At 48.7% G+C, this 23,633-nt stretch overlaps 1 protein-coding gene across 9 annotated transcripts in view; it reads left to right on the top strand.

Annotated features, from left to right (window-relative positions):
* The window catches only part of JMJD1C (jumonji domain containing 1C), a 204,624-nt gene extending 198,096 nt beyond the window's left edge, over positions 1–6,528 (top strand). For 8 of the 9 annotated variants that reach the window (XM_074232354.1, XM_074232353.1, XM_074232352.1 and 5 more), the window contains 3 exons: positions 2,013–2,189; positions 4,946–5,077; positions 5,319–6,527. In XM_074232354.1, the coding sequence (XP_074088455.1) occupies positions 2,013–2,189; positions 4,946–5,077; positions 5,319–5,411 (402 nt within the window). In that variant the 3' untranslated portion in view covers positions 5,412–6,527. Of the gene's footprint in view, positions 1–2,012; positions 2,190–4,945; positions 5,078–5,318 lie in introns of all 9 variants that reach the window. The other variant, XM_074232351.1, reaches the window with a different exon arrangement.
* The last annotated feature ends 17,105 nt before the right edge of the window (positions 6,529–23,633 follow it).

The following is a 23,633-nucleotide window of genomic DNA, read 5'->3' as shown; positions in this document are numbered from 1 at the left end:
TCTAGATGAGCCAGAAACCTTGGGTGATGATCAGTGGGAGCAGCTAAAAAGGAGGCCAATGATGGGTTTTACTCTGTAGGTTTTCATGTGATTGGGTCCACCCTGCATATTGACCTGGAACCAAGGTCTTTGTGGTCATTGTCCAGCTGCTGTAGGTTCCTTGCTTGGTAAACCCTAGACACAGGTCCTGTCTTATGCGGAGATTTCATGACCATCCCTGCTTGACGATTCTCCAAGCTGTCTCTCTTGTCCCGGTCTCTCTCTGCTAACCTCCAGTAGACAACTCAAACTCAACATGTCCAGAACAAGAACTCATTATATTCTGAAAGAGCATTGGTAAAAAGCCCTGGGTATGGTTCAGCTAGATTGTGCAGCGGATAGAGCACCGACCCTGGAGTCAGGAGGACCTGAGTTCAAATCCAACCTCAGACACTTAATAATGACCTAGCTGTGTGGCCTTGGGCAAGCCACTTAACCCCATTGCCTTGCAAAAAATGCCCAGGGCCTTGCCCAGAGTCATTACTCCAGAGAGGCTTCTTCCTCCCTCCTCTCAGGCTCTCTGCCTCAGTTCCTCACTCTGTCTAGCAGCCCCATCTTCAAGCTGTTGCCCTTTTTCTCCTCTGGTGCTGCCATAACTAGTGCAGACATTCCCCCACCACCACCTCAGGCCTGGACCACTTCAGGTCTAAATTCAGTTCCTCCATTTGACCACTAAAATGACTTTTCTGCTTTTTTTCTCCTTTTTCTCCCCCTCCCCTCTCCTCTCCATATACCCTCCCTATCCCCTCCAGGATAACATAGAAACTTCTCTCTTTGGCATTCAAAGCCCACCCTGCCCTCCTCTCCTGTGCATTTCCTTGGGTCAGGCTGACTTCCAGGCCTGGAATGGCCTCCCTCCTCTTTGTACACCTATGGATCTGTCTGACTTCCTTCCCATCCCCACTAAAACCCTCCCTTTTCCAGGAAACCTTCCCCAACCTTCTTCATTCCAGCCCCTTCTCTCTAGAAGTATTTATTCCGGGTAGAGACTGCCCTGGATGGGCTCATTTGCCTTCTGTCTGCCCCTGCGGACAGGCCCGGCCTCTTCATGTTTCCTCTGTGTCGGACTGATTCCTGAAGTGGGGCCAATCCACTCCGCTTCCCATCTGGCTGTGTAGTGTGGGAGAGTCCTATGAAAATACAGTGTCGGTGTTTGGTTTTAGAAATCCATAGACTGTGCCCAGGGATCCTTACCTGTGGTTCTGTGGACTTGAGTTCAGCCTCACAACCAGAGAAAGCTTCCACCCTGACCTAAGGGTATGAGGAACACCTTGTTTCCCAGAGTTGCCCACAGGCAGTGTTTGCTTTAAAGTAGGTCTCCCCACCTAGGATTAGTCCAGACCTTCCTCTGTCCTATCTTTCCTCAGTCATAAGGACTTGATTCTTGGAGTGACTAAGCCCAGGAGAGGCAATCTGAGGGCAGTACTTCATTCTGCTGCCCAACCCTGGTTCTTGTCCACTGCCACCCCTGAAGAGTCTCTGGTGTTCACGCAGTCCTCCTCCACTGCAGCAATGGGTTGATGTTGCTATAGATACTCATTTATTAAAGGATACAAATTCCTTTCACTAATAATTATGGCCGAGTCATTGATTGGCGAAAGGTATTCAGGTAAAACTCTTCTGATGTTGAGAAACATAAGGGACAGGCAGACAGCATAGCCAGATAATGATTTCTGGATTCCTCCACCTTCCTTAGAGCTGAAGGCAGGATGTGGTTCATGGTCATCTGGTCTGGTTTTTAGTGGGCTGCTTTAGTTGGAGACTGGAAGGATAAGAGCGCAGCAGACAGGACACAGAGAAGGAGGAACTTGGGAGCATGTCCCCTTGAGTTTACTTCTCCAGGATCTGTCTTATCTTAGTTTAAGCCCTGGCCAGGTTATCTTCTGTTTGACTCATGACCTTGACAGATTGTGGTCCCTGGGTCCCCTCCCCTAAACCAGGTATGTGATCCGTGATGTCATTCTGCTTTCTAGATTGCAAAAGAGCAAGGCCTTGAACTGCTCCCAGAGCAGGACCCCATCCGGGACCAGAGCTGGTATGTGAACAAGAAGCTCCGTCAAAGGCTGCTTGAAGAATACGGAGTGAAAACTTGCACCGTTGTCCAGTTTCTGGGTGATGCGATCATCTTGCCAGCTGGTGCCCTTCACCAGGTAAGAACTGATCCAAGCTCCTTGTTTGTGAAGCCTGGCTGCATGGCTGCACATGTGTTTGTTCAGAGCTGCTGGAATAATTTTCCAGTTAGTAGAACAGCTAACACACAACCTACCACTTGTAGAGGCTGAGAAATCATTGCATTTGTCACTTCTAAATTGTTTTCCACCCAATAATGTATTGTATTCTGGCTTCAGTCCTGAGTGTTTTTACAGGACATTGAAAGGGACACGGTGGAATTCATTTTACTAAACACTTTGTACTGAGATTTCCTGCTCTTGGGCTCTCCTGCCCTCACTCGGGGCCACATTCCCTGGGGGGACTATGAAGTCCTGATGGACTGGACCAGCTTTGTTCTTTTTCTGCCCTGAGGAGAGGCCGAGTTGAAAGACTGGAGAGGAGATGGGATACCCGAGTTCATGTTCTCTTAAAAGACAGGATGGAGGCGGCTAGGTGGCGTAGTGGATAAAGCACCAACCCCGGAGTCAGGAGTACCCGGGTTCAGGTCCAGTCTCAGACATTTAATAATTACCTAGCTGTGTGGCCTTGGGCAAGCCACTTAACCCCATTTGCCTTGGGGAAAAAAAACCTAAAAAAAAAAAAAGACAGGATGGTGCTTAGGTTTTTTTTTTTTGGTTGTCAATTTTTAGCATCTTTATATGTTCTGTCAGGTCCAAAGAACTGTTGGTAGAGGGTCCAGCCCTCACATGGGTTGAGATAAACTAGGAAGCACAGGTGGTTTGTGAGCCTTGGAGGAGCCTCAGCAGCACCATAAGAGGGTGCATCAGATGGGAAGAGTCAGAGCAGGGAGGAAGCCCAGCTCGGGACAGTGGCGGCAGCTGCCAGCCCAGTCCCAGCGGCTGAGTAGGGGCATGCCCCAGACACACGGGCAGTTCCACACCTGAGCTGGGAGCTCCTTGAGGGTCAGAGGGGTCATTTTTCCTTTAATGCTAAGACATTCACCTGCCCACCTTTCTGAATGGTGAGGAATGACTTTACTGGTGTTGGGGGCTGAGGACTCCAGATCCTATCCTCCCCCCAAGTAGCACAACCAATGAACACTTGTTGCCCAGCTCTGGGCGAAGCATGTGTCTCCAAAAGCTTAGTAGGTCATTAGGCGTGAAATGTTCACTATTAAATCTTAGGAAGGCCCCTAAAAAGCTAGGCTGTCTTAAAATAGTAACATGCTCTACCAATTTTTGATGCCGATTCTTTTAAGGTAGGAATGAACAGGATAGAACCTGAAGGAGAATAGTTGAAAGGGGAGAGAAGTAGGATAGTTTTCAGAGAAACATGGGTGCTTTTGGAAATGAAACTTTGTCCCTCATGTCCCTAACCCCAGCTCTCAGTTGAAACAAGTAGGGCTCCCTCAACCCTGGCCAGGGGTGAGGGTCGTCCTAGGGAACATGGTAGAAGGGTGAAGAAGGGGTCACTAAGGTCTTAGAGTCAGGAGATTGCTGCTGCAAAAAATTCCTTTACGGAGGAACTAAAGAGGGCAGGTTGAAGGAGCTCCTCAGAATGTCCAGTCTGCTTTCCCAATGGGAATACCAGCCAGCTCCAATGGGCAGCAGCTACACTTTGTTGGGGGGGTGGGGGGACAGACACCGATTCATCAGTGTATAAACCCATGCTTCTCTCTTCCTCCCCTTTGTCCTCTTTTCCTCTTTTCCCTTTGCTGTTGGTGTCTTAGGCTGGTACCTCTCATAGATTTCCACCCAATGTAATGTTTTTTATTTCCCTCTGAAATGTTAACAGTGTCCCTTGAGTTACCTTTCAAATCAAAACAAAACCCTGTGATTTTGAATCTTCACCCACCCAAATGCCTCAACAGTTGAAAACCTTAAACTTAAAATGTCTAGACTCTACTCTAGATCTTTCGTGGCTTCCTCCAAGAGGCCATTCTCCACCTCCATGAACTCTAGTTTCTCCCTGTCTATCCAAAGTTGGTTGTGTGTTGTCTTCCTCCATTAATGTGCATCTCTTAAGAGTAGAACCTGACTGTCTCTCTTGTCTCTTGGATCCCCTCACTTCTAAGGCAAGGGCACCTCCAACTGTGGGGGGGCAGACCAAAAGCACCGCTGAAGATTGAGCCAATAACGGAATCTCTGGTGGTCACTTGGGGAACTGAAATCAAATCCAAGGTCATCCAGACCTCAAAAGACTCTCGTCTGCCTGACACGAACTAGGCAGCCCGAGCTCTGGCAGCCCCCTTCACTTTAGCTCTGCCCTCCTTTGGTAGAAAGGTCAGCGGGAGGGAAATGGATAGCCCAGAAGCCCAGGGAGATAGGGTGAAGAGAGGAGCGCAAGGTTCTCCACCGGCCGGGGAGGTCTAGAACTGGGCCCGAGGGCTTGATGGGCTCCAGCTGCCAGCTGGTCTGTCTAATGCTGAAGTTGAGGCAAGTGCTTGCCCTGAGGTAAAGGAGGGCAAGCAGATGCCGTTATGGCTTTTGGAGGCAGTGGTGGCTTTGTGGAGTCAGACGCAGCTCTTTGTCCGACTCCAACTGATCTCGAGCCCCCTCATTTGTACAGAGGGGGATCCCTAGGCTCTCCACTGCCCAAGCCTCCTCTCTGGAGATCCCGGGGGGGGGGGGGGGCAGAGCCAGCCGGCACTTGGTGACTCGCCATGGACTCTGCTTCATCTCCATGTTGCCTTGCAGTTCCTCGTGACCACTGAGCTCTAGGACAAGAGTCCGTTCATCCTGCAGTCCCTAAGCAAAGCCTTTTGTTACAATTTTATGTTTTCTTTTGGGGACAGGTGCAGAATTTTCACAGCTGCATTCAGGTGACTGAAGACTTTGTGTCTCCAGAACATCTTGTACAATCATTTCACTTAACACAGGAACTGAGGTTGCTGAAGGAGGAAATCAACTACGATGACAAACTGCAGGTAAGGGCTGGATCCCCGAGGGTCTCCGGGTCTGCCCAGTGGCTTTCCCCATGAGGCCGCAGCATGATGATGATGATGGCTAGGATTGCCAGAGCCCGCCCTGAGTTTTCTTTGCAGTGTCTCTTAAACTCTCGGACTCATGGAACAATGAATGCTCTTCACCCTCGGTCCTCTGGTTACTGTGGCGCTGTCTTTAGTCGTTCTCCCCTTGAAGTGACTGGAATTGCAACCTCTCTTTCAGGTCAAAAATATCTTGTACCATGCAGTCAAAGAAGTGGTGAGAGCCCTGAAGATCCACGAAGATGAAACGGAAGAGGAGATGGAAGAGAACTAAGTGCTCTTTGGTTGGCTTGGTTTCGTCGACCCCTTTCGTGAAGATCCATGCGCAAACTCATCGACGCTTCAAAACCATCTGTGCCAAGAAAGTCGAGTCATTGTGTTTGCTTGTTTTTGGCCCCTGGCTCCTGAGCAGTAGAGGTTCATCCGTGTCGCGGCGACTGTGATTTCGTGTGTGTTAGTAATCTTAGTGCGGCTCCGGCTGCCTTTCTGTATTATAGTGTACATGGAGTTTGTGAAAATGTCAGATTTAAAATGATGTATTTATTTTTGGAAACAAAAAACCCAAATTCTATGCTATATTGTTGCTCCGATGTAAATGTGATCCTGTACAGTTTGCTAAAATAACTGATATTTTTCACTACATTGAGACAGTTACTGTGAGAGTAGTACACAAACACCAGCTATTGCCTGCATTTGGGAAATTGCTGAATCGCACAGCAGTCATGTCATAATCTGAAATTTACTGCCAAATAAATGTAAAGTTTGTAAAATACAAAGTATATAAAGTAGAGATGAAATACGGACACTTCAATACTTTATTGAAGCTATTCAGTGTACAATTCAACATTTTCAAAAGGTGTAATTTATTTAAAATTGTCTCATTTTGGTAAAATTTATGTGGAACTTTTAAAGCTTAATATTAAACTTAATATGCTATGTAAATATATACATATATACATTCAATGATGTATTTTTTTAAAACATTGGCTTGCTTTATTTGTTAAAAGTGCAAGTGTTACACATGGCTTTGTACATTGAAGTTGAAAAGGGGTTTTACATTTTCCATTAAAATGACTTTATCAGATACTGGCTTACTGTCTGTTTCTCCAGTTTGTGCACTGGATGCTGGTGGTGGAAAGGGTTCTTGAGATTTGGCAATGTTTCTCATTTTCATGCTTTTGCCTTCTCTAGTTTTCTTGTGGAACTTCAATCTTGGAAATAGACTAATTGCCCATTTGTGTAGGTCTACATGATGAAGACTATGGTTCATTCTGGCATCTTTTGTTTGTTTATTCTATGCGGGAACTTTAATTGGCGGGGGAATTCTCTTCTAAATTACCGAATCTTTGGTATATGAGAATAAATTAAAAGAGAATTTTAAAGTATTTGATTAGCGTTTTGATTTCTCTCAAGAAAATACCTGTCATCATACGAAATAAAAATCTCACCAGCCCAAGACCTTGGTGGGCTGTTGCGTGTCCTAAGCTCCCTCGCATTCCTGCGGCGTTCATCCTGGCCACGAGACCTAGGAGGATTCTCCCTCTCCACCCCCTACCCCCGAAGACAGCCCCCTTGGACTCACCGCTCTGCCTCCATGTAGTCTCACCCCTCCAAACCAAACAAGCTGTCCTGGCCCCAAACCCACCCCCCACTTCTGGAGCTTGGACTCAAATGTGGGGTGCCTGGCCTGCTTTCCTGGGGCTGCCAGTCCGGCCTCTCCCATTCTGGGGGCAGCTGCACAGCTTCCCGCAGCCCTTGCGTATCCGTATTCTCCCAGCATTCCTTCCTGTGGTCACCTTCTTGGTTCTCTATTACTCTGTTTATCACTTGGCATCTGTCCTTCAGAGCAATGATCCCCTGGCCAAGAGATGGTGAGGTGAGATGGACAGACCAGCTGCCAGCTGTGTCCACGTTGGCAGGTGAGCGGCGGCCGGCCCTGGGTCCCCCCCATCTTGTGAGACTGGACCAACACTGGACAAACTGGTGATTGGCTCGTTAGATCTGAGGCGTCCCCCGGCTGTCCAGCCATCTTGCTAGAGTACAGACCCAGTGGGACCCATGGGAAATCCTGTTTGGGTTTTATCCCCCAAAGCCCTTCCTCACCTGTCTGGCCTTGCTGCTCCCCAGTGGTTCCTCACAGGTACACTCAAGGAGAGCCTAGAACCTCCTGGGCAGCTCTTTGTGGAGAAAGGGGGGATGAGAAGTGCACAGGCCCCTCAGAGACATTGGGCCTTCTGCCTATTCTCCCAAGAGATCCCTCCTAAAGGCATTCCCTTGAGGCTTGGAAGGCCAGGATTGGGACCCTTGTCTGGAAAGACCCGGACTAGTTGTGTTTGGAAGCCTGAGTGGGAAGCGAGATGGTGTGGGAGGTGGCTCCCCGAGACAGTCCGGGCCCTGGAAAGCTCATGTTTAACCTCAGTGGGATCTCCGGGAGATGGGGGAGGTGGGACGAGGTCCACCCACCATCTCAGCGGCACCTCGGGAGACACAAAAGTTCCCAGAATGGGGAGCGGACACTGCCTGCGCATAGGGGATTGGGGAGGATCCCTGGAACGCTCTCTGAAAGCATGGTGGGCCCTGAAAACCCTCAGATCTCCCCTTTGAGCAGGGACTATATGAGGTGCCAGTCCTCAGAATGGGTGGTGGGCAGCAGCCGACCCAAGACAGTGGGCGGCTGGGTTTCAGCCCCTCCCAGTCCATTCCATAATGGGGGTCTGACCTCGGTTTGGGAGGGGTCTTCCCCGATGAAGGGGAGGAGTGAATGAGAATACCCAAGAGGCTTAGGGGTCCTCAGGACCCACACAAGAAGCCGTCTTGGAGCCCATTCAGAGTGGCTTTCATCTGCCAGGGGCAGATGCTGCCCATTGCCTCCTGACCTGCTCAAGGAGCAGAAGGCCCGACGTGTGGAGGGAGAGTTGCCAGGAAGGCCACAGAGGGATCCTGCCGGGAGAGCCTGGGGTTTGGGACAGATGAGGAAACTGAGGCTCAGACACTAGCTAGGGTGGCTCCAGATTGGAGAGGGGAAGGGACAGGCAGGCCGGAAAACCCACGCGTGGCGTGTAAAGACCATTCCAAAAGCCACGGCTTCCCTTTCTAACCAGTCACAGCTTCTTCCTCCTTCACCAAGGGATCATCGGATTGCCTTCCTAACCGATTCGCTAACTGATCCCTTTCTCACTAATCAATCATCCAGTTTCCCTTCCTCACTGACCTCTGGCCTCTGGCCTCCGTTTCTAACTCCTTGCCAGGCCCTTCCCACCTGCGCCACGAGCTCCCCTTTCCTAACGGACCACTCGTTCCCACTCCTGACGGATCCCCAGCATCCCTTCCAAACCCATGTTTCCCTTCCCCTCTCTGCCAGTTTCCCATCCGAATTGATGACCAGTCTTTTCTGTCTGATCTCAGTTCCTCTTCCACATTAACTGATCACCAGCTGCGTCCAGATGCCCTCCCTCACAAACTGGCCACCCGCTGCCCTAAGTGATGGCGGTTTCCCTTCACTCACCACCAGTTTTCCTTCCTCACTGATCACCAGCTAGCCTTCCTCACTGACTGATCACCAGTTGCCGCCCTTCACTGTTCCCGAGATTCCATTTCTAACTGATCTCCAGCCAGCCTAACTCAGTGAGTTGATCCCTTGCTGACTAAATGATGGCCGGCTTCCCTCCTCACTCCTGAGTCCACTTCCTCACTAACTTCTCGGCAGTCTCCTTTTCTCACTAATGGACCCTCAGATGCCCGTCCTAACTAGCCCTTTCCTAGCTGATGGCCAGTTTCCCCTTCTGACCGATGCCAGTTTCCCTTCTGTACCAACTGATGGCCAGTTCGCCCTCCTCACCTGATGACTGAATGATCAGCAGGCCGTCTTCCTAACTGATCACCAGCCAGCCTTCCTCACTCATCCCTTTGCCTTCCTAAGTGATCACTAGTTGCCTTCTTCACTAATGGCTCACCAGTTTCCATTGCTACCCAGTCACCACCATCCCTTTCTAACGGATCACCATCACCCTCACTAACGGATCAACTTTACCTCCTGATTCCCATTGTCAGGAACTGCCAACCCGTTTCCCTTCATCACTGATCACCCCCTCCCCTCCTTCACTAGCGGATCACTAGGTTCCCTCCATAATCCATCACCAGCTGCCCCCTCTGTACTTACTGTTCACCAGGTCCCCTCCCTGATCACCAGCTCCCCTTCCTAACTGGTCCCCTGTTCCCCTTTATAACCAATCACAGTTGGCCTCTCACTAGCCCATCACCAGCTTCCCTTCGGAACTCGGCACAGTTTACCTTCCTTACTAACATCAGCGGTTGGCTTTCCCAACTGGTCACCAGGCTCCCTTTCTAACTGATGTTTCCCTTCTCTAACTGATCACCCACTCCCCTTACTGACAAGTCTCCCTCCCTAACTGACCACCAGTTTGCCTTGTTCGCTAAGGGATCACTAGATTCCCAATGGACCAATCACCAGCTTCCCTTCCTGACTGACCACTCCTCTTCCTTCCTAATCGATCACCATTTCCCCATGTAATCGATCCGTCTCCCTACCTCACTGATGACTGGCTTCCCTTTCTGAGGGATCACCAGATCGCCCTCACTGACCCCGTTTCCCTCCCTGACTTGCCCTTCCTGCCTGATCAGCCACCTCCCTTCCTAACTGACCACCAGCTAGCCTTCTCCACATACTGACCCTGGTTCCCTTCCCACGTGACCTCTCGTTACCATTCTAAATGGACTGTCAGCTTCCTTCCCTAACTCTCCATCTTCCCTCCCTTACTGATCACCACCTTTCCTCCTGATGACGCTTTTCTCAACTTCATTAAGTCATCACCAGCTTCCCTTCCTCACTGATCACAGCTTCCCTTCCTCACTGATCACAGCTTCCCTTCATCACTAACAGTTAACCAGTTTCCATCTCTAACTAATCGCCAGCTTCCCTTCCTCACTGATGACCAGTTTCCCTTCTGAACTAGTCGGCAGGATCCCCTCCTAAGTGATCACCAATTTCCCTTCCTTCCTGATCTCGTGTCCCTTTCTAACTGATCTCAGTTGCCCTTCCCCACTAACTGATCACCTGCTTCCCTTCCTAACACCGCACCAGTTTCCCTTATAAACTGACCACTAGTTTTCTTTCCTAACTGATCACCATCACCACTGTCTCACTAGGTGATCAGTAGCCACCCGTCCCACCCGACCACCAGCTTCCCTTCCTCCCCAAGTGACCGCTTGCTTTCCTGACCCAGCAGGTTGAACTTCAGCCTGGTCTGGGTTCCATGGGCCCCGGGGGAGGTGGCATCGGCCATTCAGGATCGTGGGTCCAGGGTTTTCCTAACATCATCCATCTGGATATTTCCATAAGGCGCTGGTTGATGTTCAAATAAGGGAGCAATAAGAAAAAAAAAAAGCTCTTGGCTGGCTTTTGCTCCCTGGCTTCAGACAAAGTGTTTTGTTCCCGTCTTGGCTGGGGAAGTTTTCCCAGCTGACTTCAGCTCTCCATTGATCATCAGTCCCCGAGCCCAGAGCCAGTGTCTCTAGCTGAGCGGCCAACCGCAGCCCTCCCAACCGGGTCTGCCCAGCCTGCCTTTGTTTCTCCACCGAGTCCGAGATGTGGCAGGCCCCGGAGCCGAGGCTCACACTTGGGCTCCACACCAGAGCCAACCGAAGGCAGTCTCTGGTCTTGGTCTGGCCACCCTTGGGCCACTCTCCCTTTCCCCCATGGTCTCCCAGAGGCCCATTCTTAGAGGCCACGACCAGGTCACAGCCTGGTCCTCCTGCCCTGGTGAGGAGCTTGGAGAGGAGGAGAGAGCTGACTCCCTGGGGCAGAGGGCACAGATGTGGCAGAGAGCGGACCCAGACAGGGAACAGCCACCCTCAACACAATCCGACCAAAAAGCTCCAAAATGAAAGCAAGGGGGTGGTTGACAGAGAAAAGATGGGAGACCAGGGAAGCAGTTCCCCTGGAAAGGCACTTGGGCATTGGGAAAATCAAGATCCCTGAGAGAAGGAGCCACCATGGAAAGACCCTCTGGGCCCCCGGGCCTCCTGTCCTCCACCTGTTACAAAGTGAGGGGCTCTGGCTAGCGTGATGGTCGACCTATGATCCTGTGACTGCCCTTAGGTTTGGGTTTGGTGGAGAGAAAGGCCACCGGCAGCAGGGCCTCAAGCTGGAAGAGAACCGAGCCCCCTTATTACACAGCTAAGGAAACTGAGGCCCAGATGGGAAATGTAAGGGAGAAGCAGAAACCAGGATTTGAACCCAGGCCTTTTGACTCCAAGCATGGGGCTCTCTCCAGGACACCAGATAGCCTTATGCCTTCCTAGGATACAAATGCTTCTGAGAAGGGTGTGGAGACCAAGGTGTGATGAGGGGTCTTCCAGACAGAGCCTGTTTCCAAAACCTGGCTCCATCCATCACTGCAGCAGGACCCCCCCGCTAAGTCACCCCTTTGTGATCTCCCCTAGGAGGAGAGGCGGGGCAGATGCCCAGGCCCCCAGGCACAGGTGGACACTGGACTCCATTCCCCCTGACCAAGAGGGGTATCAGACAAGAAATAACAGGCTCAAAACAAAAGCCACTTCTGGAAGTAGCCGTCCCCTTTGTTCCCCTTCCCACCAGCTTACACAAAAGACTGTCACAACTTGTGAACAGCAAATTAATCCGTCATTCCAAACAAGTGGCCGCCAGAGACTGGAGAAGATTAAAAACATATCAGAAAATAAGCAAGAGAGAATGAGGTCTTTCAGCCTGAGTTCAAATCCAGCCTCTGACACTTAATCACTTGACAAATCAATTAAGCCCAGTTGCCTCCAAAAACAAAGTTTAAAATTAATCTAGGCTTGATTAGAGATTTGAGTTTATACATAAATTATAAGTAGTAGTGTTATAAATGTGAGTTAGTTATGTAAATTATAAATAATGTTAACGTAATAGATAAGATAATAATGTGTAGATTATATAAAAATTTTAACAGAAGTAATATTTTTATTTTTAGAAATATATAATCAGGTCTTTTGATAATTAAATTAACTTTTTTATATAGGGCCATACCAAGAAAACTATGGAAAAATTATAGAGCTAAAAAATATAACAAATGGTTAAAAGTATTAAGGGAATTAAAGAATATTAAAGGAATTGATGGGGAAAAAATGTGAAAGTTGGTGGCCATATCTCAAAATATTTTATAAACCAGTAATCATCAAAACAGTCTGGTACTGTTAGAGTGGTGAACCAGTGGAATAAATTAGGTTCACAACACACAGTAGTAAATAACTATAGTAATCCAAGTGTTTGATAAATGGAAAGATCCCAGCTTTCAGACCAAGGACGTACTATTTGATAAAAAGTTCTGGGAAAACTGGGAAGCAGTTGGGCAGAAATTCAGTACAGACCAACCTCACACATCATATACCAAGATAAGATCAAAATGGGTACATGGTTCAGACATAAAGGGTGATACCATAAGCAAATTAGAGGAGCCTGGAAGAGTTTCCCTGTCAGGTCTCTGGGTAAGGGAGGAATTTATGATCAAGATATAAAGAACATTAGGGGATGTAAAGTGGATAATTTTGAATACATTAACTTAGAGAGTTTGACACAAACAAAAGCAATGTAGCCATAACTAAAAGGAAAAAAAATTAGGAGAAAACTTTTCAGAAAGTTCCTGTGAAAAAGGCCTCATTTCTCAAATAGAGATCTGATCTAAGACAAATTTATAAGAATAAAAGTCATCCCCAAATGATAAATTAAAGGATATGAACAGGCAGTTTTTAGATGAAGAAATCAAAGTTATCTATAGATAAGTGAAAAATGCTGTAAATCTATTGATTAGAGAAATGCAAATTAAAACAACTCTGAGATACCACCTCATACCTATCAAAGTGGGTACTAGAATAGGAAAAAATGACAAATATTAGAGAGGATGTAGAAAATTTGGAATACTAATACTCTTGATGAAGTTGTGAACTGATTCAACCATTCTGGAGAGCAGTATGGAACAAGGGCATATACACAAGGCCCTTTGCGCATGTAAAAGTGGGAACATCCTTTGACCCAGGAATACTACTAGGTCTATACTCAAAAAAGATTTTAAAAAAAAGGGAAAAGAATCTATATATACAAAAAGATGCATAAGAGCTCTCTTTGCAGTGGCAACAAATTGGACATTGAGGGGATGCCCATCCATTGTGGCATATGGCTGTGAGGGAATACTATGGTGATATAAGAAATGATGAGCAGGCAAAGTGAAATAAGCAGAACCAGGAGAATATTGTACAGAGAAAAAGCAATATTGTATTTATGATCGACTGTGAATGATTTAGCTATTGAAGGGCAGCTAGGTGATGCAGTGGATGGAGCACTGGCCTAGGAGTCAGGAGTTTGAATCCAGCCTCAGGCACTTGGGCAAGTCACTTAAGCTTGATTGCCTCCAGGGCCACCTCCAGTCATTCTGATTCCTATCTGGCCGCTGGACTAGATGGCTCTAGAAGTTAAAGCAAGATTAGTGACTTGGTACAGCCACCCCTCACTCACATCCAATTCATGTGCTTGTCATGGCGTCACCTCCCTGATGTTGAAGTTTTCAAGAATAAAGGACGGGCCCTGGAGTCAGGAGGACCTGAGTTCAGATTTTTTTTTTTAGGTTTTTTTTTTTTTGCAAGGCTATGGGGTTAAGTGGCTTGTCCAAGGCCACACAGCTAGGTAATTATTAAGTGTCTGAGACCGGATTTGAACCCAGGTACTCCTGACTCCAGGGCCGGTGCTTTATCCACTACGCCACCTAGCCGCCCTCTGAGTTCAAATTTGACCTCAGACACTTAATAATTACGTAGATGTGTGACTTTGGGGAAGTCAACCCCATTTGCCTTGCAAAACAAAAACCAAAAAGAAGTTGCTCCTCACCAAGTGCTGCTTTTCACTTCATAGGGTCATCAACTCTGGCCATTTTCAGGGGTGTTCATGAATATCCCAGATGCCTCTAATGTCCTTTTAGTCTGTTCATCAGCTTCTATAGCTGCCTTCATTAGCTCCTGGGCAGGGCTGTGGTTAGGAATCCTCTCCCTTTAGGCCTCAGGTACTACCTGGGAGGGATATGTTACAGGGACTTTTTGTGCCTGACCTGTGGTAGTGCACTTGAACTCATACTGGTCTGATCAGTCACAGTTGCACGCAATGGAGAGTGCCTCGAACCCAGGGATGGTCTTTAGTAATAGAGGACAAGAATGGGCCCACATGTTCCCAGCACTTCTAATGGCATAGCTGTCCCGTTTCAGGGAAGGCAGCTGCCATCCTCCATCAGCATTTTCAGCCAGTTTTTCTGAACCCGTATCTAATCTTCTTCTTGTCCACTTTGTAATAAAAAAAAAATACAGAGGTCCAGGCTAAAGTCAGACCTCTATGTTCTAGAACTTTCTTGTTCCGGTTTCTCTTCTTAAAAACTTCATTGAGCAGAACCTTTCTTTAACTTGTCTGTGCTGCCCTCTACTGATTTCCCTGAACCCCTCAATTGTCACCTACTTTATAAGCAGAAATCCACCTCAGTTCTTTGGGGGCCAACCCCTTGATTCCAGTAAATTCCTCAGGGCTCTACTTTCTCAAACAAGAAAGACGTTCTGATTGGTCAACTGGTTTAACTTCAACCCAGACCTCCTCTTCTAGAGATAGTATTAGCTGTCCTTCCTGGAACGCTGAGAAAAATGAGGACCTTTATCCCATGTCTCTCTGAGCTCTGGACAAACAGAATGCTGTTAAAACACAAACACTGAGAGACGAGCAGGACCAGAAAAACACTGTACACCCTGACAGCAACATGGGGGCGATGATCCACCTTGATGTACTTGCTCATTCCATCAGGGCAACAACCAGGGACAATTTGGGCCTGTGTGCAATGGAGAACGCCATCTGTATCCAGGGAAAGAACTGTGGAGTTTGAACACAGACCAAGGACTACTCCCTTTAATTTAGGAAAAAACCTAATATCTTATTGTCTGATCTTGCCATCTCTTATACTTTGTTTCTTCCCTAAGGATGTGATTTCTCTCTCATCACACTCAATTTGGATCAATGTATACCATGGAAACAATGTAAAGACCGGCAAATTGCCTTCTGTGGGGGGGTGGGGGGAAGGAAGTAAAATTGGGGGAAAATTGTAAAACTCAAATAAAATCTTTAATAAAAGGAAAAAAACACTGAATATTATATTGCGTGTTATTCTTGTGGAAAATGTGGAGAGCTTATAGGCTAGATTTGGAACTGGCTGAATGACCAGACTCAGCAAGAAGACCTTCATGATGACATATTAGTTTGGATGAACGTCTCCGAGGATGTACTCTGCTAAAGGTCTAAATGGCATGCTCATCAAATTTCCTGATGACATAAAGCCGGGAGGAGTGGCTAATCCACTGGATGGCAGTCAGGTTCCCAACCATTCCTAATAGTCTAGAACACTGAGCCAGAGCTAATGAATGAAACAGAATACAAATAAGCACAAAATCTTTCACTTGGGTTCCAGCTTCATAGACATGAGGCAGCCATAGTTTCTCTGAAATAGTTCAAAATGTTTTCTTTGGTTGCAAGTCAAGGCGGAAAAATTTATCTTAATTTAACACATTTCCACAGTGCTGTCCCCACCCCAACCTTCAACAACCAGCACTCATCAGTCCGCAACCCTCAAAGCTGAGGGAAGGCCCTCTACTAGAAGTAAGATTAGAATTTACTGAAGGGTCACATGATGGCAATGAAGTATTTGTTAATTAAGGGATGTACCTTTTTATTTTATTTTTGCAAGGTAAAGGGTAAAGTGACTTGCCCAAGGTCAAAGTTAGGTAATTATTAAGTGTCTGAGGCTGGATTTGATAACGAGGTTTTTTTTAATTAAAGGTAACAGGGAGCCTAGGTGGCACAGTGGATAGAGCACCAGCCTTGGAATCAGGAGGACCTGAGTTCAAATCTTGCCTCAGATACTTAATAATTACCTAGCTGTACAGCCTTGGGCAAGCCACTTAGCCCCATTGCCTTGCAAAAAAACTAAAAAACAAAACAAAATAAAACAAAATTTAAAAAAATAATTAAAGGGAATAGTCCTTGGTCTTGGTTCAAACTTCACAGTTCTTTCTCTGGATAAAGATGGTATTCTCCATCGCAGACAGCCCCAAATTGTCCCTGGTTGTTGCACTGATGGAATGAGAGAGTCCATCAAGGTTGATCCTCACTCCCATGTTGCTGTTAGGGTGGACAGTGTTTTTCTGGTTCTGCTCATCTCACTTAGCATCAGTTCATGCAAATCCCTCCAGGCTTCCCTGAATTCCCATCCCTCCTGGTTTCTAATAGAACCATAGTGTTCCATGACATACATATACCACAGTTTGCTAAGCCATTCCCTAGTTGAAGGACATTCACTTGATTTCCAATTCTTTGCCACCACCTGAGGCCACATTTGAACTTGGGTCCTCCTGACTCCAGTGCTGGTGCTCTACCCACTGTGCCACCTAGCTGCCCCCAGTATGTACATATTTAATACACCTAATGGACTATAGTATAAACATAATTTTTTATGCTTCAGAAACCAAGAAAAGTGACTTGTTTTTTTGTAATATTTGCTTCATTGTGGTCGTCTGGAATTGAACCAGCAATATCTGAGGTATTTCTGTGCTAGAATATTGTGTCCAGTAGAGGATGCCATATTTGAAGGAGAACTCTGATAACCAGGGGAGTGCCCTTGGGGAGAGGCAACCATGATAATGAATATCTTCTAGTATATTCCTCAAGGAGGATTTAGGAAGAAAAGAATTAGAAAGAAAACAACCATTTTCTTGAAGTGTTCAGTGGGATACTGGGTAGAGGAATGCAGTTTGTCCAATTTAGTCCTAGAGGTGTTAGAGAGGCAGATTGGATGTCAGGTGATGATCAGAGACGAGTCAAAGGGGAAAGGACTGCCTCCCTAGGAGGTCAGTGGATGCCTGTCTCTGGAGACTTTCAAGCAGAGGCTGGGGAACCATGTGGCCTAGGCTGCCATGGGGCCATTTTCAGGAAGGAGTTGGAATCCAGGGATACCAAAATCCCTTCCAACTCTGAAAAACTGTGATTCCATGAGAGGTTAAGAGAACTAGATGTAAGGGGTGGCTAGGTGGCACAGTGTATAGAGCACCAGCGCTGTAGTCAGGAGGACCTGAGTTCAAATCTGGCCTCAGACTCTTACTAATCACCTAGCTGTGTGGCCTTGGGCAAGTCACAACCCCATTGCCTTGCAAAAAAAAAAAGAGAGAAGTAGATGTAGAGTCTGACAGGCAGGATAGCTCACTTATGAGAACCCCAATTTCCTCATCTGGAAACTGGAAGGAAACAAGCCTTTATCATGCACCTGCTGTATGCCAAGCTACTCACAAATATCACTTCATTTGATGCACACAACCTGTGAGGTAAGTGCTGTCCTTATCCCCATTTTCATAGTTGAGGAAATTGAGGCAGCAGAGGTCCAGGATGACATCTAGTTAGTGTGCTGGGGCCAAATTTGAACTCAAATTACCAGCAAAATAGGAAAATGAGGTGAGGCTCAAATGGTTCCATTCCTGACAAGAGCTTTGTAATATGCCATAGAGAGCAAGTTAGCCCTTAGCCAAGTCGACCAATGGATAATCATTATCTTAGAGGGAATGGCTGGGGAGTGTCGCCCAAGATCCATGGAGCCTCAGCGGACGGGGTTGGTCTCAGAACCCGGAGCTTTCCCTCCACTTGGCTCTGTTCCCAACTCACCAGACCTCACTCTTGTCCGGGTTCTCACGTTCTACCATCATGCAAACCAGACGGAAGAGCAGGCCTGCTCTTCATACCTGTGAGCACCGGAAACAACTGGGAAAGAAGGGGGGCTCCCGTGGGACAGACCCGGAGTTCTAATCCTGCCTGACATTTACTCCATGTCAGTGGGGATGTCTCTTGGCCCCAGTTGGCTCATCTTCAGCTATAGTGCTTCCATCAGGGAATTCTTCCAGTTGGAAATCTATGATTCCCATTACCTCTCTGACCCATAGCTTATCCACTTCTAAAATGGAGATTAATAGCCGTAATTTGTTGTGGTTTAAGGTTGCAAAGTTCATCTCGTTTTCATTCACAAACTGACAAAAATCTATTTTTTTCCCTTCCAGTTGGGGAGTTGAGGTGGGGGAAACCTTGTAACAAATATTCATTTGCTGCATTGACCGTGCCCCCAAGTATCTGTCTCCTCCCTATGCAGGGAGGGTTGCGGTGGGGGGAGATATTTCATAACTGGTCCCCTGGAATCATGGTCATTGTCATTAGAGTTGTACCTCATTTCATCTCATCCCCACAATCCCCCTGTGGGGGGCATTATTCCCATTTTATAGAAAAGGTACTTAAATACCTTTCCAGTGGGCAGCAAATGGAGCAGTGGATACAGCACAGACCCTGGAATCAGGAGGACCTGAGTTCAAATGTGACTTCAGATTTAATACTAACTTAGCTGTGCAAACTTGGGCAAGTCATTTAGCCCCATGTTAGCCTTGCAAAAACTGAAAAAATGAACACTGAATGAACAAATGACTTTACAAGGTTCACCAGCTGTTCTTATCTCATAGAACCTGGCCCAAGATCAGACAGTGACCAATGGCAGGGCCGACTGGGTGATGAACAGCCAGGGGTCTGCAGTCAGGAAGCCCTGTGTTTGAACCAGGCTCAGTGGCTCCAGCCTGGCTCCCCACCTATTCTGTGAGGTTGGTTCTCAAGAAAGAACTGTTTTGGGGTGGCCAGGTGGCGCAGTGGATAGAGCACTGGCCCTGGAGTCAGAGTTCCTGAGTTCAAATCTGCCCTCAGATACTTAATAATTACCTAGCTGTGTGGCTTTGGGCAAGCCACTTAACCCCACTGCCTTGCAAAAACCTAAAAAAAAAACAAAAAACAAAACAAAACAAAAAAAAAAAAAACCTGTTTGGCACAATGTCCAGTACACAGTCGGCACTTAATAAATGCTCATTTCCTTCTGGGCCTAGAGGACTGGGGGGAGGGCCCTTTGCGGAGCTGGGAAGGGGCTTCCCTTGCTCCTCCTCCTCAGGCCCACAGGGATGGCTGCACTAGGCCAGTGGGGCCAGGACTGGGCAGCAGATGGTGCTGTTGGACAAGGCCAGCCATGTCAGGCCTGTGAGCCATTCAGCCCTTCATCCTCAGGCTGGAGTCAGAGGGGCTGGTCCCTGCTGAGGTGAGCATGAATTGGGGACCCTGAGACCCAGGTCCTCCCAGCCCCCCGCCCCCTGCTTAGGAGGCTTACCCCTAACTGGTCACAATGGCATCCAGCTCCTTGGGGAAGGGTTGGCATTTAGTTTCCGCTGCACTTGAAATAGGTTACAGTCACATCAACAAGGTCTGATGGGCACCCCTTTGGACCCCCGAGCTGAGGCCACCCCCAAGGCCTGCTCTCCTCTTTCACTCAACGCTCCAGTGTGGGTCCAGGCCGGTCTCTCATCCACACCCACCTTCCCAAATTTGCTGAGCAGATGGCCAAGCAGCACATCCAAAAGGGGCTCATTACCTGCCCCCAGGCCTCCCCTCTTCCTAGCCAGACCCACAATCCCAGGGCCCCAATCTGCAGCAGGGTCCTCACTCCTCTGACTCTGCCCCCCACCTTGGCCCAGGTGCATCACCAGAGCTGCCAGGGGTCCCCTGCATTACCCCTCCTCACACGGGGCCTCCCTAAAACTCAGGTCTGATCCCCCCCAATCCACCAGCCAACCAACAGTGGTCCCATTGGGCCTCAAGGTGCCAGTGCAAGATCCTGATGGCCTTTCAAGCACTCCCCTTCTTCCCTCTGCCTCTGTCCTTGGGGGCCCCTAGGTGGTAATGGACTGAGAACGTCACCTGTCTCCCACCAACTTTTCATCAAGAAGACGCGAGCCTGGAATTGTGGCCCTGAGCAGAGCCCTGGATTTGAACCCTGGTTTTCCTGCCGTGTCATTTGGTCTGGGGCAGATGGCTCCAGGTCACCAGCCAGAGCCTCTGGAGACCCAGGTGGGGGGCACTAACCCTTCAGGGAACCAGCTGGCACTGCAGGAGCTAAACCCCTCAAGTCCTTTCTGAGGCACCAAACTTCCCAAAGGGAGCCTCAAAATCCATAAGGGGACAAGTGCATAGGTCAGTGGGCCAATCAATAAACACTTACTGTTCGGGGGAAGCCCCCCTCCTCAAGGCCGAGGGGCTGCCTCACCTCGACTTCATTCCAAGCAGAGAGCTATGAAATCTTAGGGTGAGAACATTGAGGACCAAGGAAGTGACAAACCAGCCCAGGTATGGGGAATAGAGAGAAAATGAAGCGGGGCCTGGTCTCAGGGACCAGTGTCTACATGGATGAGTGAGTACAAAATCATAATTAGCATCTGGGGGAGCAAGTGCCAGGGGTGGGGAGACTCGGGTGGGCTTCCCGGGGGAGGTGGCAGCATTAGCAACAGGAGGGAGCAGCTAAGCTACTGGGACACACAAACTGGATGAGTGAACGAAGGCTGTGGGTCTGATTAGCCCAGAAAGGAAGTCTGGAGCCCAAGAGTTAAGGGTGGATTGTGTCCCACACTAGAGAAAATGGCACAGCAGCCCAAGGCTTGGGGCAGCGCAGTGCCAGGATTAGGCCGTCTCCCTGCCAACTCCCCTGGATTCACCGTCATCTCTGCACGAAGTCTCAGACCAACTTCTTCCCAGTCTCTCTGCTGACCTCCAGGCCAAATGGGGAGGGGGTCCTTCTGTAACTCCCACCAAAAATAAGGGTGCCTGAATCAGGCCATTTTGGATACAAGGAAATCTAGCAATTCTCCAGGGAATACATTTGCTACTTGAAGGTGTCACAAGATCCAAGAAAACCCAAAGCCTCCAACACAAAGTTCAAAATCAGCACGACTGGAAGAATGAGTCAAAGTAAAGGGGAAAAGGACTTCACCGAAAGAGTTTGGGTGACAAGACTCCAAGAGACAAACCAAGGACGAGAAAAAGGCAGCGTGCTAAGAGCTACTGAAAAGGAAGATGCAACCGCTGGAGAACAGGTCAGAGACACAGGTTAGGTGCAAGGAAGGAGTCAACAGGAGATGCCCAAAAGGAATGGGGTCTAGAAGGAGAGGGTTCAGGAGGGGCAGGGCCCAAGCCATCAGCATGGGCAGCTCCATACGTAGGATGAAGCAGGTCAAGAGCGGGAGCAATGCAAGTTCAGACCAGAGAGAGGTGAGCCCATCAAGAGGACACGAGGAGAGAAGACACTGCAGAATTAGACTGCAAGAAGGGAAGGGTCAAGGGACAGAGGCCACGGGGACTGGAAGGAGAGAGGGAGGATAAGAACCGAACAAAGGAACGCCGTGAACACATACGTACCATGGACAACAGAAGAGGATGGTCTCTAATAGCGGAGACGAGGGTGGGAGCTGACATCTGAGGACAGGGGCAGGTGGGAAAGCCTGGTGGGCACAGCGGTCCCTAGGTGATGGCAAGAGGCGGCCGACGGTGAGCCAGACGTTGAAGCTGGGGTGCCGAGACTCCTGCGGCCAGGTGGCCAAGTTGGTCCTTGAACCACCAACCCGCCCCCCCCCATCTAGGTCCACTCTTCAGCCCTTTCCTGAAAGGCTTCTGGACTCTTCCCTCCCTCCTCCACCCCATACCTGGAATAGTGCCCTGGGCAACAACAACCCCAGTGTGGAGCCAGATTAAAATCGAATTGGGACTGCAAGTGAATGAATGTGGATAAACTACCGTAGCAGGTGACTTGAAAAAATTTCAATTAAAAAAAATCTAATTGGGGAAAGTAAATGACAGCACAAGAGAAGGTAAGGCAGACCACAGGGACCGTCGGATACATTTTAGTGGACCCTGCTTCTGTGACCTTGGGCAAGCCTTGCAAAAACCAGGGGGAAAAATGAGCTAACAGGAAAAAGTGCTGTATAAATGCCATTACCATTTTTTAATTTTCTCGATCAACTGAGGCTTTTCTCAAGTTCAATCTTCAAAAGACCCAGAGAAAACGGGACAAATCCTGCTCCACATACAAGGACCTCCCTCCTGGCTTTACAGGTTGCCTATCCCATCAAGGGTTTGCCGTGGCCAAAACTCCCCCTCAGGACAGCTGCATCTCTGGGGTCATCTCTCCACATGACCTAGGCTGGTTCTTGAACTGGACACAGCGCCACTGCGCCTGTCACGTGATGCCCTCCCAGCCCTGTGGAACCTGCTGGCTCCTGCTGCCCTGGCAGAAGCTCCAAGAACCTTGGCACAGGTGAGCAGCCGAGGAAAGGCTCAGGGTACCCGTCCTCAGCTTTTCAGAATCCCTTGGGTCCTATGTCCTCCAGAGTCAGGGGGAAGAGCTACTTGGCCAAATGTACTTGGCTCATAGAAGAGGAAGGAGAGAGGGAGGGATGCCACCTAGATGCCAACCTTCTTGAGGGCAGAATTCAAAAAAATTTCAGTTAGTTCCTCCAAGGGTTCCCATGGGTGGGAATGACCTGAGTGGGGTGAATTATGGGGTCCCCTCCAGGGCCACTAACTCACCTGCAGTGAGAGGTTGGATGCTTCATTCTCCCAGACAACCTTGATCTCAGTGAGGCGATGCCACGACATCGGACGAATGGGGTTTGGAGGTGGGGTGGGAGGGTGTCTGTACTGGGTCTCCATTCTCACCGTCTCCTCTAGAACCTTCGGTGGCCAGGCATGCATCAGGGTGTTTAGAGAAGGCTCTGGATGTAGTGGGGGACCCTGGCCTTCTAAGGTGGGGTGTTTAACTTCAGTGAATCTGAGGCCGTGGCATCAAAGCCACAGAAGCGGGGGGTCCACTAATCCACACAGAAAGCTCACTGCAATGAGTTAAAACGCAGTATGTTCAATGACCTTTATAATCTGGTAGAGGAAGCCCAGGGGACTGTTAGGGGTCACCTGTGCTCTCTTCAGCCCTCATGTCTAAGAGAACAATGTGAAGCAGCTCACACCTGGCCCTTCTCCCCCACCAGGTCTGAGCTGAGCTGGTAGAAGCTGGGCCCCAGACCAAACCCAGAACCCTGGGCTCTGCCCCCCCATCCTCCTCCTCCATGGGAAAGCAAAGCTTTGATACAGGACCCCCAAACTGGCTCATCCCCAACCTTCCCTATTCCATCCTCCCTGATTTGGAAAGAGGGCCTCACTCAACTGTGTCACCCTGCCTGGGCCACTGCATGCCCCCAGCTCACAAGGGGCTCAGCCCTTAGGTCCATGCTGCTGTGGACCCCCTGTGATAGAGAACCAGGGGAGACATGCCCCCAACCCTGAAGGCTCTGCTGCCCCAGAACCCTGAGTGGATGAGGGTCACACCGGCTGTTAGGGAGGGTTGATCTTGGGACTACTGCACAGTGGTGGTGGTGGGGGGGAGATCTCCTGCCAGTCAGATTCCACGAGGGTAATAAAACAATTATTTTATTGATTTCTTGCAATCAAATACTGCCAACTAGCATTGCTTCCATTCATGCACCATTCAGAACAAAGGGAGGATTCCTTGGG

Source organism: Macrotis lagotis, chromosome 4, assembly GCF_037893015.1.
Source record: "Macrotis lagotis isolate mMagLag1 chromosome 4, bilby.v1.9.chrom.fasta, whole genome shotgun sequence".
NCBI classification, from domain to species: domain Eukaryota; kingdom Metazoa; phylum Chordata; class Mammalia; order Peramelemorphia; family Peramelidae; genus Macrotis; species Macrotis lagotis.
Note: the sequence above shows the minus strand (reverse complement) of the source record. Positions and strands in the feature narration are given on the sequence as shown.